Source organism: Chinchilla lanigera, unplaced genomic scaffold (assembly GCF_000276665.1).
Source record: "Chinchilla lanigera isolate Chin_1 unplaced genomic scaffold, ChiLan1.0 scaffold00067, whole genome shotgun sequence".
NCBI lineage: Eukaryota > Metazoa > Chordata > Mammalia > Rodentia > Chinchillidae > Chinchilla > Chinchilla lanigera.
Genome location: NW_004955468.1, coordinates 4,374,250 through 4,401,837, shown reverse-complemented (window position 1 = coordinate 4,401,837; position 27,588 = coordinate 4,374,250). Strand labels below are relative to the sequence as shown.

At 55.6% G+C, this 27,588-nt stretch overlaps 2 protein-coding genes across 2 annotated transcripts; both read right to left on the bottom strand.

The window, feature by feature from the left end:
- Nucleotides 1-1,956: 1,956 nt before the first annotated feature.
- On the bottom strand, nt 1,957-17,208 carry Hpn (hepsin). Its single transcript, XM_005400020.2, has 13 exons — nt 17,023-17,208; nt 16,422-16,490; nt 10,957-11,055; nt 10,834-10,875; nt 5,166-5,295; nt 4,964-5,086; nt 4,784-4,824; nt 4,265-4,430; nt 3,986-4,176; nt 3,105-3,200; nt 2,770-2,912; nt 2,500-2,664; nt 1,957-2,303 (listed from the first exon to the last, which is right to left on the bottom strand). The coding sequence occupies exons 2-13, from the start codon at nt 16,435-16,437 to the stop codon at nt 2,265-2,267; spliced, it is 1,251 nt and encodes a 416-aa protein (XP_005400077.1). The 5' UTR covers nt 16,438-16,490; nt 17,023-17,208; the 3' UTR covers nt 1,957-2,264.
- Nucleotides 17,209-18,454: 1,246 nt separating this feature from the next.
- Scn1b (sodium channel, voltage gated, type I beta subunit) lies at nt 18,455-26,321 on the bottom strand (the record flags this gene model as incomplete). Its single annotated transcript, XM_013522375.1, is given in 5 exon segments — nt 18,455-19,084; nt 19,166-19,237; nt 19,436-19,577; nt 25,022-25,262; nt 26,155-26,321. Coding segments are annotated over 4 exon segments (617 nt in total), but the record flags the coding sequence as incomplete, so codon positions are not given.
- Nucleotides 26,322-27,588: the final 1,267 nt, after the last annotated feature.

Sequence of the window (27,588 nt, the reverse complement as noted above, 5' to 3'; positions counted from 1 at the left end):
AGCCTTTATGATCTTCAAACTTTGGCTATAGGTAGGTTGCTCACTGAAGAAAAATCAGCAGAGCCAAGTTGATCAGCCCTAAATTTACCTGTGCTGGCTCATCCCCCTTCACGGCAGAGGGCCCCAGGAGGAGAGGAATGAGAATAGTTCTCAGGGTTTCCAGGGCCTTTCAGTGCTAGCTTTTACAGTGTCCAGTCACAGACCCTTCTCCCATGTGCAAAGTTTAAAGTCTCTAGCAGTTGTCCTGAGCCTGGTGGTTACCTGAGAGAAAAAGCAGAGCCTCACGTGACTGAAGCTGTCACAGAGACAGTCATTTCATGAGAATGGAACCACCCCCCAAGCCAGGAGACCCCATCACCATGAATTCAGGACTGAGATAATGATCCGCTACATCCAGACCCACCTTAGCCAGTCCTTCAAAGCCGGCCCTGGCTAATCACTCCACCTGGAGCCCTTTCCCTATCTTTCTCTTACGTTCCAATTACAGCTCCTTTCCTGCAAATTCGTGCTTTAGTTTTATTTCCATTTCTCCTAAAACAAGGACCCACACTCGCAGTGACAGCTTTATAAGGTACTTTCCTGGATATATTTCTATTTTAAGAAATGTCTTGAGAGCTGGAGGTTGATGAGTGATGTGTTATAGTTTTTATCATTTTAAGTCATGAGAAGCAGACACGCAGGGAGCACACACCCCTCCTACACACACACACACACATATACACACACACACACACACACACACACACACGCAGAGATTTTCTGCAACATTAACACCTTCACTTCTCACCGTGCAGGGACAGCAGTGCCCCCTGGTGGCCATCTGGGCCACCATGAAGATGGGCAGAAGCTCTGGAGAGGCGTTGGGGAGCAATTTCCCAAGGGAAGTTGAGACCCCAGCCGGGATGGAGGAAGAGGAGATGAGCTCAGGCTGTAGTCCCCAAGCTTGGCGCCCCAGTTTCCAACCTACAGGGTTCTGCTTTCTTTTTTTCTTTTCTTCTTTTTTTGCAATTCCGGGGGTTAAACCCCGGAGTCTTTGTACTGTGCTACATCCCCAGCCTTTTCTTTTTTTTTTTTTTTTTTTTTTTTCTTTTTGGAGACAGGATTGTGTTGACCTGCTAAAATGCCTAGGCTGGGCTCAAAATTTAATTCTCCTGCTACAGTTTCCTAGAGTGCTGGGATTACAGGCCTGCGCCACCATGCCTGGTCCAGGGTGTTTTCTGTGTTAGCCCAAGATGAATGTTCTTTTTTTGCTTGCTGAACACTGAGGCCAACAAGTTCTCCTGGAAACAGCCCCTCATTTTCCTTTGGAGAATCTCCCACACCCAGCTTGCACGATTTTGAAGGTCTAGATCCCATCCCTATGCCATACATCAGATGCACAGTGATTTGCTGAGAGGTGGGCATGTGACCCAAAACCTGTCAAATGAGAGCTGGGGGGTCATTGGCACTATTTTTGCTGGAACTATGAGGAAGAAGCATTTCTTTTCCACTGGAGCTGCAAAGCTGGTCCCTGGTATGAAAGCCTGGGCTTTATGTAAAGGTGGGGATATAGTTCTGGTTACAGAGGAGCCTACTTGAAAACAAAACTGATACACAGTAGAGTTGAGAGCAGCTGGATTCAGCGTACCTGAAGCCAAAATGCTCTAGAGTATTTCCATCCTTTTGCTTAAATCAGTTGAAATTAGGGAATCACTTCCTGCCTGATTTGTGCCAGCCCCTAATGCCTCCTTTACCTTTTTCCTTTTTTTTTTTTTTGTCTTTTTGAGACAGGGTCTCGCTGTGCAGTTCAGGCTGGCCTTGAGCTCTTTGTAGCCCAGGCTGGTCTCAAACTCGCAACGATCCTCTTGCCTCAGCCTCCTGAGTGCTGGGATTACAGGCATGTGCCACCACACCGGGCGTCCTTTTCCTCTTTCCAAAAATACCCTCATTGCTTCATACATGTACAAACTCAGAGGCCACATTAATCAAAACCATTTTTATTATTTAAAGAGCATCCTGTCATCAGGGGTCCCCAGACTAGGGCCCCCAGAGGACAGACCAATATTTACATGGGGTGGGGGGATGAGGCTCGGGTGGTCCCAGGGCTGAGTGGGCCCGCCACTGTGGAAGACAGGACCTTGGAGGAGGCTGTCCTTGGACCTGTGGACTGGGCCAAGAAGGAAAACATCCCATCCTGGGGCCAGCTTGGATCCTACCATGTGGGGCTGGAGCCACCTAGATCAACTCTGGCCCTCGAGGTGTATGCAGTGAAGAGACGCCACAGGTCAGAGCTGGGTCACCATGCCACTGGCTTCGGAGTAAGTCTGGGGAAAGACAGCTGGGGCTTCTGAGTCTGAGAGGCTTCCTCCAAAGTCCCGCAACTAGTCTCCCTGCCCTGGAAGCCTGTGGAAACCCACCTGCTCCCTAGGACGCCCTCTTCTAGGCCTGAGGGTCAGTTTCCGAAAAGCGTCTGCCTCCACACATCCCCCCGCCCCCGAGCTCCCGTCCGGCTCCACTCACCTTTATGGCTTGGAAGATCCACTCCCGGAAGTCACTGACTTTGGTGTAGACACCTGGCTTCTGGGCCAAGGCACAGCCAGTGCCCCAGCTCACAATGCCGCAGAGCCGCCAACGTACCGTCTGAGAGATGCTGTCCTCACACACAAAGGGACCGCCGCTGTCGCCCTGCCAGGGGAAAGGCAAGCCTGGCCAGAGCCCAGGAGGCCCTCTGACCCTGACACGGGTAGCGCTGGGGGTGCTAAGGCCAGGGGCTGCCCCACAGTCTCTTACCTGGCAGGCGTCAACCCCACCCTCCGGGTAGCCGGCACAGAACATCTTGGGCTTGATCTGGTTCCCGTAGAAGTCAGGGCTATTGCAGACATCATTGCTGATGATGGGGACTCGGGCCTCCTGGAGCACCCCAGCCTGCTGGCCTGGGGGTATGTGGACGAGGCTGGCTGAAGTTGGGGAGCAGGCACACCTCCTTCCCGCCTGGTGCCCAACCTACACCCCTCAGGGCCCCTATGCCCCAGGGTTGAGAGCCCGCCATCCAGCTGCACTGTCCTTCCCCAACCCAGCTCAGAGTCGCCCTCATGGTGGCCCCACAGGCAGTGCGCAGGACTCACCATAGTACTGCGTGTTGCCCCAGCCAGTCACTGTGCAAATCTTGCCATCTACCAGGGCCTGGCCAGCCGCTGGGAGGCACACGGGCTGGATGTACTCTGTGAGAGAGACCACAGTCCAGCCCCTGCTGGCCCTACCCATCCGGTGCAAACCCACCTGTCCAGCCGCCCCACCTGCCCCCAGCACGCCCCCTTTCCTCTGTCCCTTTACAGTGTCCACAATAGAACCACCATCCACTGAGAGCTGCCCATGTACTACGTGTTTTCCTGCATCACTTCCTTCCACCTCCCATCAGTCCCGGGAGGTTGGGGCATCCATTAGGAGGGAATGAAGGCCAAGCCACTTGACCAAAGTTTCATAATAAGTCAATGGCACAGCCAGAATTTGAAGCTAAGTTGGCCCAAGGTTCATCTTGTTAAAGCATGAATCAGTAAAGCCATGTCCCCCTAAACTGCCTTTTTATAGCCAAATGTTAGTCCATTGTAGGAATATGCCACATTTGCTCATCCATTTGTCAGATCACGCACATTTGTCAGATTTGCACATTGGCATGTTTGGCTGATATGAACAGAGCTGTCATGAACATTCATGTACAAATGTTTGCATTGACCTGTGTTTCATTTCTCTTGGGCAAACACCCTAGGAGTGGACTTGTTGGGTCAAATGGTAAACTTTAACTTTTTCAGAAACTTCCAGCATTTTCCAAAGTGTTCCCACCTATCCTTCAGTTAATGTCTGGTTTGTGTCCCCTCAGGATTATTCCCTTGTCATTTGGATACCGGAATGATAAATGGATACCTGAATGATAAATCTACGGCCCCGGTCCTTTCCTTTCTCCTCTGTCTCTGGGGTCCCCAAGGCGAGGCTTGAACCCCAGACTCACCTGTGAGGGGCAGAGGACTGGAGAGGTGGACCAGGGCAATATCATTGCTGTTCTCCTCACTGGTGGGGTCCCGAAAGGGAAGATAGCCCCCATGGTAGACCACGGCCTGCACCCCTAGCTGCATGCCCTGCGGCGAGGCCTGGGCCACAGCTCCCGCAAATACTCGCCAACGGGACAGGACTCGGTTCCGCCTGCCAGGGAACGGGAAGGGAGGCTGGTGGCCTGACTGGGCACGCCCTCCGACCCCTGCTGCACTGCCTCCCCAACCTGGGCACTCACTCTGGGAAGCAGTGGGCAGCCGTCAATACCCAGTCCCCCGAGAGCAGGGACCCCCCGCAGAGGTGGGCGCCATCATAGCGCAGGCTGACTTGCCACGGCCACCTGCCCAGGCTGGTGTCCTGGCCTCCCACGATGCGGTCTACGGGCGGCTTCCTGCGCCCACAGTCTGTAGGGGTGAGGGCAGTCAGGGCCGTGGAACAGGGCGGGGACCCAAGCTTCCAGAGCACTGGCCTGGCCCCGGGAGATCTGAGAGGACATGGCCCCAACCTGGGGAGTGTGAGGAGGATGTGGTTCCACCGAAGGCCGTTTAGGGGGACACGGCCTTACCCTGAGCAGTTTAAGGGGACACAGCCCACGCTTGGGAACTGGGGGGAAATAGTCCCGCCCTGGGAGTCTGGAGTTGACCTGGCCCCTTGCTTAGAGGACCTATGGAGACACAGCTGTCCCCTTGGGAGAATTCGAGGGTCCACAGTTGCCCCGGGCATCTAAAGGAGCAGGTTCTGAGTTTCAGGATCTCACCTTGGCAGATGGTAGCCAAAAAACGACCTCTGGGACAGTCACTGTGAGAGAGACAGGGATGGAGACACAGAGAGACGCAAAATGCGGAGACCCATCAGGATAGGCCACAGCGAAAGAAGGAGCGCGGGTGTGGGTGCAGGCGCTGGGAGATGGGGCACCCCACCCACGGCTGCGGCTCACCACACATAGATGACCTCCAGCAGCCTGCTGGCATGGGGCAGCCTGCCCTCATCCACGCAGAAGAAGCCCGAAGTGCCGTTGGCGCCTGCCGTCCGCACGTCCAGCTCTGAGTGGGCCATAGCCCTGGACGGGGCAGGGGTCAGGCCTGCTCCCGTGCCCCTTGCCCGCAACCCGATCCTCCCGCCAAGGAGCGCCCTGGTACCTGAGGAAGCCCATCTCCTCGCAGCTGAGACCTGCCACCCTGGCGTTGGAGCGCGAGGAGCACAGCAGCCGCCACGTCCCCTCCGTCTTGTCGAACACGGTGAGCCGTGCGTCCGCGGGGCTGACCTGCACTGCGGAGCGACACGGGGCCGCCTGGGTCCCTGGGCCAGGCTCCTGACCACCGCCCCCGGCCCCTGCGGGCCTCTTCTGCAGCCAAGCTGCTCTGTCCTGCATCCCAGGGCCCCTCGGAGCACGCCACCCCGCACCTGTGCGGTGTTGGGAGGGGTTGAGACGCAGGCCACACCGACGGCACGCAGGGTCTTCTCTTTCCGCGGGGACTCCTAACTAAGCTGGTTTTTGGAACCTGACTTCAACATTTGCCAAAAGGGAAATAGTTTCCAGGCAAGTTCCTGCGGGAACGGCAGGGGGCGCTCTATCTGCTGAGGGCCACTGCTGCCCCCTAGGGGAAAGATGGTGCACTTGGAAGAAACCCGAGAGATTTTTCTGATGGGTTTTGTTTTTGTTTTTGTTTTTGTTTTTTGGTACTGGGCGTTGAACCCAAAGCTTTTCCAGTGAGCTATGTCTCCGGCCTTTTTTTTTATTTTGAGACCGAGTCTTGCTGACTCAATTAACTTGCCCAAACTGGGCTTTACCTCACAGTCCTCACTCCCCAGCCTCCCCTAACGCCGGGATTACAGCGGTGCTCTACAAAATTTTCAAAACTCCTTGATGCGGCCAGGCTTGAAGAACCCACCCGGAATCAAGCGAGTTAATAATTTCCCCTTCCGTTTAGCCAATTTATTTTTCCTTTTGTCTTCTGCAACTGGAAGACCCTTCACTAAAACCAGATTACCAAAATGTTTCAATAAACATCTTATGGTCGTTAAAAATAATACAAAAACAGCTATCTTTTCTGGAGGACTTCTCAGCGCCCGGAGTGCTACTGTGCATAATTCTCCCAGCATTAACTGGACCCACCGCATGACACTGGGAGCACAGGAGGAGAAGAGAGCCCGGGGCCCCGCCATCACCGAGCCAAAGTCTGGGCAGAGGGTAGACAGACAGTAGTTACAGAGTCCCTCGACCAACACACTAGAAACTGTGCCGTGAGGCAGGCCGGGATACAGAGGAAGGCTGGGAAGGTCACGGCGGTTTTCACACCTGGGGCAGGATGGGGACAGCCTGCTTGGGCATCGATGTTCCCAGAGGGCCCATCAGTCTGCCCCCCACACACGCAACTGAAGGAATCCTGGTACCACCTAAGTCAGGTCAAAGCCCCGAGGCACACTGCTTTATATTTGCCAAGCACTTGCTAAGTGCCAGGCTCTATTTTAGGCTGTGAACAAACTGCCACAGCAATGAACAAATCAGACAAAACCCCTGACCCTGTGGAGCTCAAAGCCCAGTGGGGAAGGTGGATAACGAACTGGACAAGTAACTAAAATATGCCGTGGGTCACAAGAGAAGAAGAGGCCACGAAGGCAGAGAAGGTGTCAGCGGAGGGAGAGCGGGTGTGGGATGGAGGTGGCGCTTCTCAGCACGCAGGCAGGGAAGGCCGCTCCAAGGAGACGGCAAATGAGCCAACATGGAAAGGAGGTGAGGAAGACACAAAGGTACATTGGGGACAGTGAAGGAGGCCAAGGAGCTGCAAGTGCAGGGATCCCAAGGCTGGGGTGTGCGGACGGGAGAGCAAGGAGCCAGAGCAGAGGGGAGCAAGGGCAGGGCAGGGGAGGGGAGGGGAGGAAGACACGCGAGGGAGCCACCCTTGGGCTTGTCTGCCGGCTGGAAGGAGGCACAGGTATGCGCAGCCTCCCGGCTTCGGGTGGGGACGGACTGGGGCAGGGGTGAGCGGAAGGTCAGGCTGGAGGCTGCGAGGCGTCCAGGTCAGAAGGGATGCAGGCTGCACACTGCCGTGGGTGGAGATAGAAGAGCAGAACTCCAGGTAGATTTTGCGGGTGGAGCTGCCTGGAGCTGCTGAGAGACTGGACTCACATGTGAATGTGAAGGAACGAAGGAGAGGGGTCGAGGGGTTTGGTCTGAGCCACTAGAAGGAGGGAGCTGCCGCTAGCAGAGGTGGGCAAGGTGCAAGAAGCTGGTCGGGGAAGACCAGCTATGGCCTCTTTGTCCTCTCCTCAGGATGCTCCAGCATGGCTGCGTCCTCAGGCCGCCTTCTGGGAAACCAGGTCTGGTGACAAGGTACTTTTGAATTCTCCTAAGAGGCACCTGACAAGGCCACATGCAAGCTGGGTCCTCTTGGGCAGCGCTGTAGGTCTGGACGCGGAAAGGCAAGACTTCCAAGGAGCACTCGGCCCTGCTCAGCAGCTACTGCATGCCTGGGACAATCCTGCAAGCTCTCCCTGCCCCACCAGTAACCAAGGCCTTGCCATACCCCCAGGGACCACAGAGATCCCCTCCCCTCTTCCAGGTAGGGAGGCTGAGGCTTGGAGCGGTGGCGAGATTTGCCCAACATCACCAAGAAGGTGAGAGGCAGAGAGACAGGATTTGAAACCAGGCCTAAGGAAATCAACCCTGGATCATGTGTACGTCCATCTCACAGATGAGGAAACTGAGGCTTAGAGGTATATACTTACGCAGGGACACACAGCTAATGCTGGAAAAATCAGGATTTCAACCCACACCTGCCAACCTTCACACTCTCTGCTTCCTCAGTGGGTCTCACCCAGACCCTTGCCTGTCCCTGCCCTTAATGCCCTCATCCATCTGAAAGCCTCCTGCTCCAGGATGACGCAGGGGTGGCACCTCAGCAGGATGACGACTGCCACTCCCTGAGCTCCGAGAAAAGACAGGTTTTAGGACAACAACTCAGGGGCGATAAAGTCTTACTTTATTTTTTGTTTTAAAAAAATTTTGGGGGGGATACTGAGGATTGAATCTGGGACCTTTGCACTGAGCTACATCTTCAGCCCTTATTTTTAATTTTGAAACAGAGTCTCCTTAATTTGCTAAATTGCCCAGGCTGGGCTCAAATTTGCAATCCTCTTGCCTCAGCCTCCCAGCTTGCTGGGATTTCAGGTGTGCATCACCACTCTAGGCTCAGTCTTAGTTTGAAAGGACTCCCAGCTGCTTGCCAAAATTTCCAGCAAGAGTGGAGCTTGACTACCTGGCAGGTGCAAGGTCATGAGTTTGAATTCCAGTACCAAAAAAAAAAAAGAGTGGGGTTTGAGGAACACAGTGTGACTTTATGGATGTGTGTGAGGGGAGGTGTGGGGGGTGGGAGAGGGGATGGGAACATCAAATGCCTCCTTGATTATTTTTAAAGCTACATTCTATGCCACTGTTTCTCACTTTTTAAATTCTTTATTCTCATTTATATTATTTTAAGCAATGCAAGAAGTATCTTCTGGGTCACCTGGTATGCTTACCAAATTGCCTGATATATTTAGAAGTGTGACAATCCCAGAAAAACAAGCTGGTATATAGTTGGGGGGGTTGTTTTTGTTTGTTTGTTTGTTTCATAATTTCCCAGTGTTTCGGAAACACTCAAGTACAAGTGGAGGGCAAGGGCCCTGGCACCGGCCACACTGCGTCTGAGTCGCAGCCGGGTGACTTTCCATCTGGAGGCCCAGGACAAACTGGTGCGTCTCAGTGACCATCTGTACACGAATTCATCAATCAAAGAATGCCCTAGCGCCTACTATGTGCCAGCCTCTGGTGGGGCAGTAAACAAAATGTCCCAGCCCTTCTGAAAGGTATCTGCAGTAAATGATTAACCGGGAGCCTGCGGAGGGGTTTGCCTGGGGCAGCAGGGATGGCTGCGGGGTGGGAGGGCGTTCAGGAAGGTCTGGCTCAAGGGGACTGAACCTAGAGCAGGAGGAACGTGTAGGGAGAGTTGGTGGAGTTGGCCCAGAGCCAAGCCCTGCACCGACAGCTACTATAGTTGTCTTCACCCTTCCTTTGATTCTTCTCACCCCACCTCATAGATGAGCAAACTGAGGCTTCCAGCGGGTGGGGGCTGGTGTGAGGCTCTGAGCTCAGAATCACAGTGCAGAAGTGAAACTGTTCTAGGTGGGAGCAGGGGAGTCAGGGCTTTGCTACGAACAGCATATGGGTGAATGAGAGGAAGCTCAGACCGGAGCCCTGAGATTGCCCCAGGCCGGACCCAAGGCCAGCGGAAGTGGCCTACTGTTGGGCTTTCACCCTGATGCCCTGGGGAGCCATTCAGGGGCGCCTGTAGGGCCTGATCTCGCTGCTCTGCCATTTATCTGTCACGTGGTCCTGGGCAAGTCTGTTCCCTCCATTGGGCCTTAGTCTCCCCTGTATGCCAAACACGGGGATATGAACAGCACCCGTTTCACAGACCTGCTGGGCAAATCTACAAAAAGGGCTCAGAATATGCTACGCTGCACTATGGCAATGAATTCAGGAGCTTTGGGACAAACAGTAGCAAGGACGTTGCCCCAGTTACCACCCAGCCCTGCCACATAGCTTTGCGACCTGGGCCCAGTCCCTTGGGCTTTCTGTGCCTTGGTTTTCCCATCTGAAAATAGGCTATGCTGAGGACTGAGTGAAGGGGTCCCAGGAAGCCCCGAGGCTGTGCCTGGCACAGGTAAATGCCACCGCAGTGCCAGCGAGGAGGGTGAAGGTGGATGTTGGCTTTTTGTGTCTGGGTTTTCATTTCTTCCTGTGAGCTGCATCCTTTATGGAATTAGAGAATGTACAGTGAAAAATACGTCCTACAGCCCCACTCCCCCTTTCCGTAGCCCTGAGTCACAGAATGGCATCGTGGAGTTGGTACCTGGGAAGATTCATTCATTCATCCTACAATGAGTTTCTACCTTTTATCTGTGTGCCCATTCATTCCCTTGCCCCAGAAAACTGCCTACTAAGGCATATCTCTTTTTTTTTTTTTTTTTTTTTTTTTAGGTTTTTTCCAGTACCGGGAACCGAACTCACGACCTTGCGCTTGCCAGGCAGGCGCTTTGCCGCTGAGCTAAATCCCCAGCCCCTTAAGGCATATCTCTAAGAGCTACACCTGGCCCCATCATTAACCAGCTGGGTGTCTTCTCTGGTCCTCACCCTCCACATCTATAAAATGGGCAAATGGCAGCAGCTACCTCCTAGGAGAGCTAGAAAGGTCTGCTGTAGTCATACTGTATCTCTGGTACAGGTTTTGATCATGTCCTATGGTGCAAAACACATTTGTACATCATGATGTAACCCACAGGAGCTCTGTGACCTGGGGCAAACCACTGCATTATTGAGCCTCAGTTTTTCTTGTAAAATGAGCAGAGTAGCAATCCCCCTCTCCAGAGCTGCTGGGAAGAACCCATGAGATTCCATGTACATGAATGCATAAAACCAAAACAAAGCAGTAACGAAATTTTTTCTTCCTGGGAGACATGTACTCTGATACTTTCTAATCTAATCTATTTTATACTTTCAAAAATATTGGAGCTTTCAACTCCCTCATTTAATTTCATGGGGCACTAATGGGTAACCCACTGGGAGCCTGAAAACCACCGGGTTAGACGTTCAAAGTGCTTATTAGACTCATGCCTGGGACGCAGCAGGCCCTCAGTACAAACGCACTATTATTATGAGCATTTCAGATGTGTAGGTACATTCATTCAAAAATACTTTGCACAGAGCTCCCCGCACAAACGGGTTTCCTCTGGGGCTCCTCAGAGGTCCCAGCCTGCAGTACTCACCTGGGTACAGGGGCTCCTGGTCACTCCTGAGGAGAACAGTCACTGCAGAGAAGGTAGAGGTGAGGCAGGAGGTTGGGGTCACGGGTGGGGGAGGTTAGAGGCGCAGGGGCTGACCACTCTCACCAATGGCCCAGGAAGCCACCCCGATGCCCGTCAGGAGTAGCAGGGTCCCCACAATAAGAGCTGCCACCTTGGGTCCGGAGCATGTCACAGTCCGGCCACCTGCAAGAGACACCATGCTGGGGCCACTGCCAGGTCTGTCATGGCCCCAGGGTCCAGGCAGTGGGCCATTCCCGCCCTGCCCCCAGGCCTAATTTATCCCGCCACACCGTGGGTCCTGCTTCCCCGGGCTGACAGGTTGGTAGGGCTGTCCCTCCCCTGCCCTGCGGACAGCCAAGTGTCTGTCCAGCTCCTGGAAGGCTCTGGCCGGGAAGGACACACGGCTCGGCCCACTGCCTCCCTCCTCGCCTCCACCCTGGCACTTACAGCCCCACCCCTCCCCGATGACACCGCACTGCTGATTTCTCTAGTCACTTTCTGCCTCTGTTCACGAGCCTCTCGCTTTTGCTAACTTGTCCTAAAGCTCTTGGGGGGCGTTCCTAATCTTTTCCCTCTTCACAGCTCTCTTCCCTCCAGCTCGGCATTTCTTCACCGCCTCCTTTCTCTCTGCCACTGTAGATTCTCTGCCTTTGGGCACCCCCTCAAACCAACTTTTCTCTTAGGACCCCAACTCCAAGATCAGATTTGTCTCCTGGAGGCTGAGAATCCAAGTTAGGAAAATTTCCAGCCTTATTTTAAAATACTGGCCTTACCCATTCCTGGCTGGGATCTTGGCAGGTGACATCACCTCTTGGAGCCTCAGCCTTTTCATCTGTTAAATGGGCACCTACCTAGCACCTACTTCTAAAAACAGCACTTTAAAGTTCTTTTAAATAGTAACAGCCAAACTCAGTGACGGTTGTAATGTGCCAAAGCACTGCTCTAAGCACACATGCTACGCGGTCCTCATCTCAGACCCACACTGGGATTCTCACTGTTCCGATGGCTCCAGGAGGTGGCATCACACCTCCAGGGGAACTCGGCCTGAAAGAAGAAGCGCTGAGTCCTGAACCCTGGGCAGATTTGGTGCTGGGTACAAAGTATGTAACTACAGAGCCTATCACCTATCATGGCATTGTGCCCGGGAGATAGCAAGTTCTTAATAAATGCTTTATAAATCGTCAGAGCTGTGTGGTCCTGGGCAACTCCCTTCTCCTCTCTGAACCTCAGTATTCCCACCAGTAAAATGGAGCTTCATTCCTTCACTGTCCTGCTGAGCATCTGCCGTGTCCCTGGCATCACTCTGGGAACGGACCCCAAAGCAAGACAGATAAGAGGACGGCTCTCGGGGCTCGCACACAGGGGAGAGCGAGCAGGGAGGGAGAAAATCACAAGAAAAGGAGCCGGGTATGTCCAGGCTGTAGTACAGGCTATGGAAGGAAGGCAGGTTGGGACGCAGAGGGGGCTTCAGAGGGGGCTCAGGACAGCATTTGGAGCGAAGGACAGATGCAGAGCCAGCCACGCCAATGGTTCAAGGAAGCACACTGTGGGCAGAGGGGCAGCCCATGCAAAGGCCATGGGGCAGGAAGGGGCGCGTCCTGTTAGAGGGCTAGAGGGGCAGAGAGGTGGCCAGATGGCACGGGCCTGGGCACGGCGGTGAGCGCCAAGGCTGAGCCAGTGAGGAGAAGCAGCCCGGGAAAAAGAGGGACTTTACTCCCTGTGCAGAGGTCCTGGAGGTTACACACCAACTCCTCCCCTCGAGACTGAGAGAGAAAAGGCAGCTCAGAACTTCTGCTGACCCTGGCCTGGGTTCCACGGTGGTGAAGCACTCCCAGCCCTCCCGTCTGTGTTCAGGGTGGTACGGCTGTGGGCACGGTGCCGGGCCAGAACCCGGAACAGAGCAGGGTGCGGTCCTGGATCTCAGCCACTGTTGGGGTGACTTCAGAATCTGAGTCTAGCGGCTCCCATCAAAGAATGAGGAAACGCTCCATCCCACACAGAGGCCCCAGAGGGCCGGGCCAGCCTCGCCCACCCCTGCCGGGTGACCCCTGCCTGTCTCAGCCTGCCCCTCAGCTCTGTCCTCGCCCGCCTTCCTGGTTTGGGAGAGGATCCAGCCTCCTCCGGCCATCAGAACCCCCAACTCCTCTGTCTGCAGACGCGCCTGCCAGGCCTACGCCAGACCAAACCAGAGGCCTAGAGGCCCTCGTGTCTCCTAGGGGGACAGGAAAGTACTTCCTTCCCTGCCCTCTGACTCAGAGGACTTTGGCCACCTCCAAAACAGGTGCCCCTGGTGAGCAAGGCTGACCTTCTCCTGGTTACCCCACTGCGAGACACAGCCTCTCTGTCTGTTGGGACAGGAGCACCCTTGCTCTTCAACTCTGTCCTCTGTGAGCCAGGGCTCCCTGCCCGCTACTTCTGCCTGAGACTCTGTTCTCCATTTCTCAGGCAATTCCCAGCTGTCCCACGTCTTCTTACAGGACAGCCACCCCCCTCATGCAGCTGCAAAGACCCTCCGAGGTGACCCCTTTAACTCCCTGTCTTTCAAAATGCACTCAATGGATGGTTCCAGGTCTCTGCCCTCCCAGGGCCCTCCCACTAAACTACATCCCCAGTCCTTTTCAAAATGTTTTACTAAGTCACTGAGGTGCCTCGGCTGGGCTCGATCTTGTGATCCTCCTGCCTCAGCCTCCCAGAGTGCTGGGATTCCAGGATGTATCACTGTGTCTGCATACGGTCTTCCTCTTAAATAACCCCAGCTTCCTGGGTGAGAGTCTCTCCTCTTTGGACTTCTGGGACACCACACACTCCTCATTTTCCTTTTACTCTTCTGAGGGGCCAGCTCTGCAACCCAACTCTCCCTCTCACCCCAAAATCTGGAATTCCCGAGGTAGGTGGCCCCTTCCCGTTCATCCCTCCCTGCTCCTGTTTATCTCACTTTCCTCTGCAGCCTCAGTTTCCCCTCTATCTTCAGGCCTGGACTCTCTTCTGAGTCCCAGACCAGGAGTCCCACGGTCTCTTAGACCCCTTCCTCCAGAACCTCCTAGTCCCTTCCCACCCATGCCGACCTCCACGTCTCCACCAATCTGGTTTCTGTTTCTTGTTGTACTGGGAATTGAACCCAGGAAGCTCTGAGCTACATCCTCATCCCTTCTTGAGATAACGTCTTGGTAAGTTGCCCAGGCTGGGCTCAAACTTGTGAATCATCCTACCTCTGCCTCCCAAGTAACTAGATTACAGGCAGGCACCACTATGCCCAGCTGCACATCTGTTCTCCCTCGAGGCCCTTGTCCCCAGGACACTTCCTTCCCCCACAGGTTGCCAGTTTCCCAGCCCATCCGGCCTCCTGGGTGGCTCTCCCAGTCCCACCTTGGTCCAGCCCCATCTGACCGCTGAGCTCCCTCTCCCATCTGGAGCAATATGGAGCCTGGAAAACTTAGCTAAGTACCAACCCCAACTCATCGGTTTACCTAGACCCCTCCATGACTCCCAGGATGGAGTCTAAAGCCCTCATCCCAGCATCCCCAACCTTGTCGGACATAAGCACGGTTTTTAGAGATTCAAGGGTGAAATATATGTCTCCTCAAATTTGGAGACAGCCACGGGCCATTGTCAGACACCAAACAGAGCTTCTAAAGAGCAACTCAACGGGAGAACTTGAAAAATCCCACTTGGACAAAGAAAAACAAAGAACAACCACTAGCGCCATCTTGTGGAGAGACCCAGCACCACCGAGGACTCTCCTGCCCCTCACCTTAGTCCCGACAGTCTGGTCCAACAGCTGCGGCAACTCATGGCCCTCCAGCTCCATTCCCATGCCCACCTCCATACACACCAGCACCACCTGCGCGCCCTACATCCGGGCACTTGGCTGCCCCAGCTTCCAGCCATGCTGTGCCTCTGCCGGGCTCATCCCACCTGCTCCCTACTGTCCTTTGAGTCTCCTCCTCCATGCCAAAGCTCACAGTACTGCGATCTTTGGGGACACTTTAACAGCGGTGGCAACGGTGGTCACGGATGCAACCATGGCTCTCAGGACCCCACACCAACTCACAGCACTGCCCTAACCCTGTCCAGTTCTGCACTGTCCTTACCTCCCTGCCGCTGTTAATTAGGAAGGAATCATTACTGTCTATAGGTAGAGATGAGGAAAGGAGGCCAGAAGAGGTGCAGCCACCAGCTGCAGTCACCCAGCAAGCAGGTGCAGCATCAAAGCCCTCAACATCTGCATCCAGATTGACCACCGCACCCCAACCTTCTGGGAATACTCCAGGCCCCCTCTGCATCTCTCCCTTTGTGGCCAGACAAACCTCTGTCCATGCTGGCACTTTCTGCTTCTCTTCCCTGGGTCATTTACCCCAGCCCCTGCCCTGCACCTCCCTTCAGTGAGCTCCAGGAAAGAATCTGTCACAAAGGGGCCAGGCTCTGCATCCACCTGCTCATCCGAGTGTGGCACCTTCTCCCGAGTGACTGAGAGCCTGAGTTCTCTCTGGACCACAGATGCATGGTTTGGGGCCCGCACTGCTATCTGCACCAAAACTGAGAGCCAAAGAGGCCAGAGAACTGTGCTCATCATGTCAGCCAAGAAGTTTAGTGCTTCCTCACACCAGGCTGTGAGAGCTGTCCTACTACCACCTCTGTTTTGCAGAGGAAAATGGAGCTCAGAGAGGGTTAGCTGTTTGCCCAGGGCCACACAGCTAGAAAGTGCTAATGCCTGGGACTGAAGCCAGTTCACACGGCTCTAGGAAGAAGAGAAGGAGAGGCTGGAAAGAAAAGGCTGCCCCTAACTGGCTTCTCCAGCTGGTCCCCCACTGTGGAAGAGGTAAAAAGGTAAGCAGGCCACTTGCAGTCTGCGCCACTCCATGCCCGGAGCCCTCTCCATCATCCCCGCTGCGGCTTCTGCACTGTCTCTGCCCTCTCCATCCCTCAGCGCTGAGTCCAAAGTCCTCCCTCTGCTCTTTGTGACAGAACCAGAAGGTAGGAGGAACGTCTGGATTTGGTGGGGGTCCTGGGTCCCCGTTATGACAGCTCCAGTTTATGTCCTGAGCCCCATGTTCGCAACAGCCTCGCACGGGGAGAATTAGGATCTGTACCCCACCCTGGCGAAACTGAAGCCGGCAGAAATAATGTCGCTTGCACGGGATCACACAGCGACAAAAGGAGCACAGGCAAATTCAAACACAGACCTGTGTGTTTGACTGTAGGATCTGAGTCCTGAACCATGACAACCACAGCAGTGCCCCCACCTCAGCCTCAAGTAGAGGCAGGGTCCAGGGTTAGCTGAGAAATCACTGAGGAGAGGGCAGTGAGGGGAAACTGAGGCAGGGTGCTGAAGAGGTCATATGGGGTGGCAGGAAGGCGGGTGACGGCAGAGCCCCACAGAAAATTTGGTTAATATTTAATCAGGTGCAGGAGGCCTCAGAGGGGTGCAGTGGGCCTGGGAGGGGTGCCTGGAATCAGGGGGCTCCGTGGGGTGGAGGGTAAAGGGGAGACTACAGCAGGAGGGGCAGTAGGTAGAGCCAAAGTTGGGGCTCAGGTAAGGGGGGACTCACCCTCCTTCTCAGCCATGTCACAGCCTCTTGTTAATGATTCCCCGGCTGACCTCCTGGCCGGGGCGGGACCTGTGGGCAGATGAACAGGGAGGCAGGACGCGGGGAGCCCAGCCCAGCCCAGGCCTGCGCCCCCAGTCCCAGGCGCCCATCCAGGGAGGATGGAAGGACTGGGCCCTGGCCAGAGCATGCCATGATCACGGGTGCAGACTAGGCTGGGTTCAAGGATGGGGTCAGTGTCTGCCCAGTGGCAGGCGGACAACTGCATTTGCAGAGCTGAGGACCCCAGGCTTGAGCCTAGGGAGGAGGGGGCTACGGACTGGAACCACTGGGGCGAGGGGAAGAGAGCACTGAGGGCCCGGAGGAGGAGGAATCCGGGGGCCAGGACTCCTTGGCATGAGAGAAGATGGGCCGAGGGCCTGGACTCCTGGCTCCGATCTCTGAGGCTGAGAGGAGAGCGGGTTGGAACTCTCAGACCCTTGAGAAGTAGGAGAGTCCACTCTTGGGACCCCTGTATTGGGAGGCAGGCATCAGGCTGGGTGGAGGGCGAGGGAACCCGTGTCCTCAGGACTGGAATTGAGAGTCTGAGGGCCTTGGTCCTTACCCTGGGGTCCAGCCGGCGGGGGCAGGGCCTCGAGATGGTGCCGGCTTAGGGCTCAGTCTCCAGGCCTTGACAGAAGCATGGTGGCCCTGCAGCAGAGGGCGGCCCGGGAGGCAGAGGTGCGAGTGGCAGCGGCGGCGTGGGGCCTGCTAGGCCGGGCTGCCTCACCTGAGGAGGGTGCTGGGCAGGAGGCGGGGGAAGGGGCGGGGAGGGGCTGGACCACAGGATTGGCAGCGCCAGAGGCCACCTGGCTGGTGGGCCGGCCTGGCAGGGGTTGGACCGGGGAGGCCCAGCCACCAGCTTGGGAGGGGACCTGTGGAGGGGCGCAGTGCGTCTGTGGGAGTGGGTCAGGGGCTCCAGGGGGACCAGAGGGTGGGGGTCGCACTCGGAGGGACTGCTGCCCCAGCCCACTCTGCGGGGTACTTTTCTCAACCCTGCCAGGCCCCAGGCCCCACCCACTGCCAGTCTCAGCTTCAATCCCGAGCTTTTCCCCAGTCCTCTTCCTCTACCAACCCCTCTTGCCTCTGTCCCTTCCCTGGTCCCCAGCCCAGCCTAGCCCAGGCCCAGCCAGCATTGCCCCACTCATCCCACCCCCAGCCCCCTCCCCCAGCTGCTTTCCTACAAGTCACGGGGGTTGGTTTGCTTTGGCAGCCTCTCTGCAGCCTGCCTGGTGACCTCTGGAGCCAGGAAAGTCCTCCATGGGGGGGCAAGGGGGACTGGTCCGGAAAAGGCCACACGAAGTGCTCAGGGCCAGGCCAAGTGGCCGGAAGCGTCTAGAGGCAGATACACACTGTCCCGTCAGCAGCCAAGGGCAGCCACCTGCGTCAGACCCCGGGGCCAGATCAACACCCTGACAGGCCAATGTCCCACCAGACACCAGCCCGGAGCCAGGCATCTACACAGAACACGGTGCTCATCCCAGATCAACTGTGCCCACAAAATCGAACCCGCCTACTCACCCACACAAGCCCTCTGTGCCCAGTTCACCCACAGACCCGTAACCTCGCATAGTGGGACACTGGAGTAGCTTAGCTGGGGGCCGACCCTAAGCTCTGTTCCTGCCTCCCTCCCTCTCCCCAACTGCCACTTCTCCAGAGACCCACACACTGCTAGGGACACAGCAAAGCCCACAGAGCCGATGCCCCCTATCATTAGCTTTGCCGCTCTCCCCCCATGGCACCCCCATGCCCGGAACCACCTCCTGCTCCCATCCTGTCTCCTCCCACTCCCCTCCCGCTGAGCTAGTAATTCCCCTCCACTGCGACATTAGTAAGCGTTAAGTGGCTTCATCATTCCCATTCATCCCTAAATGTGCATGGCAGCTCCTGGCTGCCCGCTGGGAGAGGAGGGGTCTCTGGGGAACCAGAGGCGCTTAGGAGGCTCTTAGATTTGGGGCAAGATGTAGAAGGTGTGGGAGCTCAGGAGAGACGGTAAATCAAGTCCAAGAATCTTTATTTTGAGAACAAAACTACTTCTGTAAAGAGAGACGAGGCAGAAGGAGCCCCTTTCTGAGTGGCCACGGTTGAAGGCTGGTGAGAGAGGGCGGGTGGGGCCGGGGCCAGAGTGCATCACAGGGAGAGGGGACCCCAGGTCCAGCCGGAGGAAGCGGGAGGGTACATGATGCTGGGGGTCCCAGTGGGGCTAGAACCCCCTACCCCAAACTGTCCCGGGCACCCATCACAACCCCCAGCCGGGCAGGGAGGGGCTGGCCCCAGCAGTGCGTGTCTGAAGCGGGCCAACGTGTGCAAATCAGCAAGAAGGAGGGGAACGGAGCCGCTGCCCCCGCCTCGCCGCCCCCTCCCCTAACAGGCAGCAGAAGCAGGGGTGGGGGCAGCGGCAGTATTGCTTTGCCCATCATGCATGGCGGTGGGTGGGCAACGGGGCAGGAGGAAGGCTGGGTGAGGGGTGTGCGCTGTGCCAGTCCCCCGGCCCCTCCCACCCTCGCGGCTCCGTTGGCAGCACTCTGAGGCAAGGGGAGGCCCCGGAACGGCCATCCCCCTGTGGGGCAGGCACGCCTAGATGTCCCTGTTTAGAGCTGGCTCTTCCTTGAGGCGGAGCCCAGGGCCTAAAAGGGAGGGAGAGAGGGGGAATAATGGACCCCAGCAGGCTGAAACCCCCAGGCCCTCCGCCCCATCACCCACCTTACCAGGGCTATTCGGCCACCTGGACACCAGTACAGTTCTCTTTGCTCTCCGAGGTGATGGCCAGGTATTCTGAGCTGTGGAGGGAAAGCGGGGGGCGGGAATCACCCCATGGCCAGTCTGGCCCAACCCCTCCCACTTGAACAAGGCAGGCCAGGGCCTGACGCCAGCCACCCTATCGCACCACCCCTGACACCCGCATTCCACTCCAGGGGGCACTGCCGAAGGCATCCCGGGTTCCTCCCTCCTGGGCTCCTCCTCGCCGGCCCACTCACGCATTCTCCTGCGCAGCAGCCTCCGTGGCCGCGGCGATCTTCTTGTAGCAGTAAACCATCTCGGCCACCAGCCATATCGTCAACACCACGATGAGCACGTACATCATGATCTCGGACACGATGGACGCCATGTCTCTGTTAGCTGGCAGGGACAAGGGCGTGGCTGAGACCCAAGCTCGGGAGACACGACAGCCCGAGTGTGTGGCACGCTTGCTGAGTGAGCTTGGGAGAGTGTCTTGACCTCCCCAGGCCTGGGCACACGTGGGACAATTATGCTGCTCCCCCAGCCTCGCACAGACCTGGGGGTCACTCTTAGTTTGCTTCCTTATATAACTTGAGAGCACATCTGTGTCACTCCTGGAAGCTGTCGGGCACAATACCTAAGAGCTTATACTGTAACTGCAATCAAAAGGCTGGGGTTCAAATCCTGGCTCTGCCATTTGCCAGCTGTGTGACCTTGGACAACCGATCAACCTCTCTGGGCCTCCATTTCCCCAAATGCAAAAAGCTGGTAACTTCAAAGTATCCTATACTGAGGTGTTGTGAGAATAAGCTTTTAAAAATCCTTAGAACAAACTGGATGTGATGGTGAACGCTGTTAACCCCAGCACTTTGGGAGGCTGAGGCAGGAGGATGGCAAGTTCAAGTGCAGCCTGGGCAGTTTAGTAACTTAGTGAAAGCCTGTCTCAAAATTTAAAAAGGATCACCAAAAGGCCGGGCATGGTGGCGCACACCTATAATCCCAGTACTTGGAAGTCTGAGGCAGGAGGATCGTTGCGAGTTCAAGGCCAGCCTGGGCTACAAAGTGAGCTCAAGGCCAGCCTGAACTGCGCAGTGAGACCCTGTCTCTAAAAGACAAAAAAAAAAAAAAGGATCACCAAGCACGATGGCGCACCCCTGTAATGCCAGCACTCAGGAGGCTGAAGCGGGAGGATTGCTATGAGTTCAATGTCAGCCTCGGCTACAGAATGAGACCTTGACCCAAAAAAACAAAGAAAATTTAAATTTAAATTTAAAAAGGGCTGGGGATACAGCTTAGTGAGAAGGACTAGGTTCAATCCCCAGTACTGCAAAATAAAAAAATACAATTAAAAATATCCTTAGAATAGCACTTGACTTATCAATAGCACTGGATAAATAGTTACTATTACTGCTTCTACTTTTACTGCTACGATTGAGGCAGTGCAGCATAATGATTAGGAGTAGAGGGCTCCAGCTCCAGATTACTAGGGTTTAAAGCCTAGTTCTGCTTTTTATGAGCTGTGCAGTGTTAGGCAAATGACTCTACCTCTCTGAGCCTCGAATCCTCCTCTGTAAAATGAGGATAATACTGCTACAGCCCCCAGGACTGCTGGGAAGAGGACAGGAGTTAACACCCGTAACGCATGTGGCAGAGCCCAGCACCGTGTTGGCTGTTTTCTGGAAAGCCTGCATCCCTTCCGCAGTGCTGGCCCTTGTCACCGCCAGCTTCCTTTCATTGAGCCTAAATTTAAACTGTAAAGGGAGCTCGATCAGCCAGGCGATCAGTCGAAGGCACGTTGGCGTCCTCCACCGGATGTCGCAGGTGTCCATCCTGCATCCATGGCCCCTCCCCGGCCTCACTGCCCACTGCTGTCCTCATGCCTCGCCCCCCCGTGAGCCGGCACTGTCTGCTGCTCCACGCTGTGCAGAGGGCAGGGAGCTTTCCCCGCCAGCACAACCTCTGTGTCTGAAGGAGGGCCCAGGACAGGGTTCCAGGTCCCCTCTGCTCACTCCATCACTTGCCAGTGGACGTTGTCATTAATGCATCTCCCGCAGGGAGCAGCTGTTCTCAGCCAAGCTCTGTGCTACGACTTCCACCTGAGCATCTCCCTGGCCCCACGGGCCAGCCCCAAGCTCAGGACGGTCCGGGCTCCCGGGTCAGCAACCACACTGAGTTACAGCCTGGGTGGCTAAGCTCGATGGCTGGATTCTCACCTTTCTCCGGGAGATCAAGGCCCGAGATTTACATAACACGGTATCTTTGCTCTCCCAGCCGGATTAGGACAGGGATAGGCAGGGGTCTGCCGCCATTTTTCTAGACAGAATCACTGAGGAGCTGACAAGGACACAAGAACACACAGCCAGGACGGGCCTCAGAGCCAGGGTCCCACCCCAAGTGGAACCAGCTGCGACGTTCTGAGTTCCCCTCTGCTCTGGGAGCCACCAGCAGCCACAGACAGACCACAGATATCTCAGGACAGGAGCTGAGGCAGAGGGGCGCTTCTTGTGGGGTTAGCGACACTTTCCCTGGGGAGCCCCACCATTTCTTAAAAACTCCAGACCTCTCAGCGTGCTGCATGCCCTGCCCGCACAGGCAGCCCCCAGATCTGAAGGCCCTGCTGACGTCTCACCAGCCTCAGGCGCTGTTAGCCTTTGGATACTTTCTACCCCCGCCCTGTGTCATTATTGTCCCGTCTGCCCACTCACGCCTCCGGTGGGCTTCCTGCCCTCTTTCACACCCCTCCAGCATTCTGGCATTCTCACCAGTGCCCTCTGGATGTGAGCCAGGTCATCCCTGGGGGCCCCTAGCAAGAGGTGCTGTGGGCTGATGCTAGCACCAAAACTACAGAGACAGTGAGTAAAAATAATTCTAAATCAGACATGTGCGACATGCCTGTAATCCCAGCGCTTTAGGAGGCTGAGGCAGGAGGCTCACAATTTTGAGCCCAGCCTGGGCAACTTAGGGACATAGTGAGACCATATCTCAAAATCTAAAAAAAAAGGGGGGGGTAGGTGCTGGGGATGGCCACTGAAGCTAACAGCACTGTGGGGAATGAAAAATATTGTAGTGTGATATCATGTTGAAAATACTACACTATCCTGGGCAATGGTGAATGTACTATAGCACAACAAGCTATACTGAACATCACTGCAATATGACCCATAATATTTTAAAATACTAGAGCAAGGCCAGGGATATAGTTCAGGGGCACAGCACCTGCCTCGCAAGCTTGAGGTCCTGAGTTCGATTCCCGGTACCAAAAAAAAAAAAAATACTAGAGCAGAATGGTGGGTAATAATAAAAACATGGTAGCATGGCAGAGAACATTAAATATCTCTAGTTCTGCTGGACATGGTGGCACATGCCTTTGATCTTAACACTTAGGCTGAGGCAGGAAAATCCCAGTGAATTCAAGGTGAGCCTGGGCTATAGAGGCAGTTCAAGGCCAGCCTGACCTATTTAGCAACACCCTGTCTCAATAAACCAAAAACATTTTTATAAATAAATAATAAAAATACTCTAGTTCTATGGGTTGTAAAGATACCCCTGAGCCAGGCATGCTAGCGCATGCCTATAATCCCAGTACCCAGGAGGCTGAGGTAGGAGGATCGCTGTGAGTTTGAGGCCAGCCTGGACTACAAAGTGAGTTCAAGGCCAGCCTTAACTGCATAGGGAAATCTTGTGTCAAAAAACAAAACAAACAAATAAACAAAGAAAACATTGTCTGGCAATGTCAATATAGCAGGGAAGCAGTAATAGTAGTAGTGGATAATTGTAATCCTAGTAATCTAGGAGGCTGAGGCAGGAGAATCACAAATTCCAGCCCAGCCTGGGCAACAGCAAAACCCTCAAAATAAAAAATTACTCAGCGGCACAGGGCATGCCCAACAAGCACAAGATCCTGAGTTCTATTCCCAGTAGCCCCTGACCAAAAAATGACAAAAGGCTGAGGATGTAGCTCAGTGTGAAGGCTCTGGGTTCAATCCCCAGCACTGAAAAAAAAAAAAAAAAGGGCAAAATTATAATACAGTGGGTAGAAAATACTAAAAATATAGTGGATTATGCTGAAAACACACACTTACACAAGACCACAGAGAGAGCTCTATAGAGTGGTGACTATGGTTTAGACCATAACCTCTGGGAGGTGGCATAATGTGGTGGCCAATGTGAGACAGAGGCTTGCAGTCACAGGTTGGGGCACTCCAGGAGCACAGGCCCAGTGCAAGATGCAAAGAGGCCTGGGAATAGTGTGCCCAGCCGCCTGCCCTCCCCTCAACACTGCTCTTGGCTCAACAGAAAGGGGTTGTTGCCCCCGTATCTGGGCATCCTAGTTACAGCGACTGCGCTGCACCCCACTCTCAGGGATGACCACCCACCCAGCTGGGCGATGTGCGTCCCGAGGGGCTCATCCCTGTCTTCCAGATTGCCTTCTGCTGTCGCCCTTCAATCAGAAATGCAAGAACACTAATTCTGAAAAGAATCCCACGGACACAGCGACAAGAGAACAGTCATTCACGCTGAGAACAGAACTCACAGTCACCCGGTAGTGGAGGGGTCAAACCCAGGTCCCAACTACATGATCCTGGCCACACGCTCTCACCTCCCTGAGCCTCAGCTTCCTCGTCTAAGCAGTGGGCACAGTAAGATCCCTGCCCCAGAGGTCTCCAAGGGGCTCAGCGGGGCCTTTGCCAGCAGCACGAAGGCCAGCAGCTGTGTGGTAGAAAGGCAGTACGCTGCCTGTTGCTGAGCTGCCGGCTTGCTGGGCCCCAGGGGACATACTTGCCACGGCTCTTTGCTGGATCCAGGCCTGGAATAGTTCCCTGATTCTAGGAGCCAATGGGCCACGGGGCCCTGGAAAATTCCAATATGTGCTGGAAAGAAGATGGCCCGGAAGGGGAGGAGAAGGGACGCAGCTGAAGCCACATGTGGAGGTGGTACTGCAACGCTTGGGCCCTGGGACTCCCCTTGTGGCCCCCCGAGCTGCAGAACTGGCCTAGCTGAGAGCTTGTGAGACCCCTCTCACGGGCCACCGGGATCTGCTGAGTCAGGCCGAGCGTGTCCACAAGACCCCCCGCCGGCTGGAGAGCAGGGGGCACTGGAGGAGCCACTTCCGGAGACACTCCGCACCAACGGAGGGGCTCAGGGCAAAGGCTACTCCACAAGCAGAGCTGTCAGGCGTGGTGGCACACACCTGTAAACCCAGCAATCTGGGAGGCTGAGGCTGGAAGATACAAGTTTGACTCCTACCTGCGCAACTTAACAACTCAGAAACACCACGTCTCAAAGTAAAAAATAAAAAAGGGCTGGGGACGTAGCTCAGTGTGAAGGCCTTGGGATCAATCTCCAGTACCGCAAACAACAACAAAAAAACACACAAAACCAAACAAAAAAGACACGAGCCAAGGCCCTCTCCCTGGCAAATAAGGTGGGCTGAGCCCAAGCAGCAAGTGACACCTAGCACTGTGTCCAATCCTCCTAACCTCCTGAGAGAGAAGAATGGCTCCAATAATACCCGGCAGCAGGGTGCAGTTATCATCCCTGCCTCCTGCAGAACTTCTCTGAAGCTCAGAGACAGCAAGGCACCTGCAGAAGGCTACACAGCACAGGTACCGGAGCTCGGATTTGCACCTACAGTATCCATGGGGACAGCCCTACCTTGGACCTCTCCACGGGCTGCAGGTAAGTAGAAGCCACAAGCAGAATGGATGGGGATGCTGCTCACCCCACCGTAGCAAGGGGGTTGGCTGGCCCAGGCAGGGAGCCAGCCTGTCCGCTACCTGCCATCTGTCCCTCCATCTGGTGTAGGAGTGGGTGACAGAGGTGAACACACAGGCAGGACTCACCTTTGTCCACCACCTCAAGGTGGATCTTCTTGACGACGCTGGTGTTGTGCTCATAGTTCTCGAAGAAGAGCAGGCGGTAGACGTGGCACTCGTAGTCGCCCGAGTGGTTGTAGGTGACGTTGGTGATGAAGATGGAGAGGTCCTGCAGGTCCTTGGTGCCCCGGCTGCCATTCCACACCACACGGCCCTCAAAGCGTTCATCCTCCTCCAGCTGTAGCACCTCGTTTTCATAGCGCAGGATCTTGGGGAGCCCAGGGGTGGGGTGGGGTATGAGTCACTGCCTGGGCCTGCCTCCCTCTCCTGACCCCAATATCGTCCCTGCCCTGCACACACAGACACCAGGGGCACACACGGGCTTAGGCACCTTGACCTCAGGCAAGGAGGGTACAGGCAGCCTGGATCGATCCCAGACCCCAAGACACACAGACTCCCGCCCAGTCACCAGTCACGGCCCCAAGCCGCAGGGGGTTCCCCAGCCTCCTTCCCTGCGGTCCTTCTCGACACCACGCACACTCCGCAGGCAGGGTTTGGGCAGTCTGATCCCAGGTGCCACAGACCCCAATTCCTCAGCAGGTGCTAAAAGTCAGCTGTGCCCCTCCCCCCCCCAAGTAATTCAATGCGCGCCCACAGTGTAAAGGAGGTTTTTTGGTTTTTTTTTTTTTTTTTTTTTGGTTTTTCTCCGGTACCAGGAACCGAACTGACGACCTTGCGCTTGCCAGGCAGGCGCTTTTGCCGCTGAGCTAAATCCCCAGCCCCTAAAGGAGGTTTTTAAAAGGTCCCACTTTCCCTTGGTGACAACTATCCCAGAGATCTTTGCTGGTGACAAGTAATTCCGGTAACATTTATTTCATGCCAGCCCCATGTGTCAGGAGCATGAACTCACTCAACTCTCACACAAACCTCTGGGCGAGAGACCATCACTACCTCATCCTTCCAGACAGAGCCTCAGCGGCTTACCCAAGGTCACCGGCTGGTCAGGGGTGCAGCCAGAATTTGAATCCAGGTCATTCATCACAGCCACACTATTCTCATTAAAACAAGCAAACAAACGCCCCCCTAATCTTGAAACCCAGCCTCACCGACTCCCCCACAGAGACACCGCCCTCCTGCACCCCTGCCAGGCACCCACACACCTTGACAAACTCGTTTGTGCCTTTCTGGCGGAAGGTCCACTCGGTGAAGGTCTCGGCCGTGGTCTCGCTGCGGCGCTTGCAGGAGATGCACAGAATTTTGAAGGTCATCCCATACACAGCCTCGGTCTCCGAGTCCACCTCCACGCAGCCCCCGCAGGCTGAGGACACTGTGGGGACAGCAGGCTCTGGTTGGGCACTGCACCCATCACCCCCGGCGCTGCCCGGCTCACTGGCTGTTGGCTTTCAGGGCCCTCGGAAACCATCTGTTTCCCCTCAATAATGATTACAAACGCACAGAGCTGGAGCCAAGCCCTGTCCACGTGTGCTGTGTGACCTTGGCAATCGCTCATCTTCTCCGAGCCTCAGTTTCCCTCTCTTCTGTTAAACGAACGGTGGGAAGATTGTTTTCAGCAGTTGCTGGGCAGAATCTCTCAGCACTCGGGAGGCCCCAGTACCCAGGGATGTCAGTGTGGCCAGTTACTCTGTCTTCCACAGCCGGAGGACCCTTTCCTCAGCAGGCCAAGCCACTAAAGTACCGAGGTGATGGGATGAGAATTTCAGGTGCTTTAGAAGCATCTCACTGGTCTGCAAACCCCACCTCAGCTTGAGAGAAGGGAACTTTTCAGGGGGGCAGAACACACTCCAGCCCTGTTCCCTCCTCCCATAAGCCCCTTGGAGATCCACCCTCTCCCAGACTTCTGCCTCTTCCTCTACTCCCCCGGCTCCATCACCCCTAGGCCCCCACCCACCTAGTAGCCTCCCCAAAGCTCTTTTCTGCCTCAGGGTCTTTGCACTTCCACTGGATTCCAGGGTGTCTAAATTCCCCCCTCACTCTTACCTGTCACTTCCTCCGGGCTCCCAGCACTCACTAGCTACTGCTGGGTCCTCTCCATGTCCCTCACTCTTCAGGGCTTCCTGTCCGCCTCCCCTGCTATCTCTGTCTCCGTGGGCTCCTATCCCACGTTTACCCTCTCTGGGGTCTCTTTGAAGGTCCTGTCACTCCGTGTCCTCTTTCCTGCTCATTCTCTCTCGCCCCTTTCTCCACCTTTTCACGTCTCTCGCTGTTAAACTCCATCCTGCTTTGTTGGTCCCGTCTGCATCTCCCTCCCTCCTCTCTCCGGCTCTGTCGGCCTCTCTCAAGTTTCCGTCTCCCCGGCTCGCACTCCGCTCCTCTCTCCAGCATCTCCGTCTCCGTCTGCCCCTGGCCGCACACCGCGTCTCCCAGCGGAGCACTCCGCCCCGCGAGTCCTTCAGTCTCTCCTCCCCGCTCCCGCCTCCATCTCTCCGGCCTCGGTCTCCCGTCCCAGTCCCCGCGCGCCGCTTCCCCCACCCCTCCCGCGGCTGTGGGTGTCACATTGCAGCCTGCGGGGCTCTGGGAGCAGCTGACTCCGCGTTTTCTCGCCCCCGGCTGGGCGCCCGCGGCCGCGAGGCCGA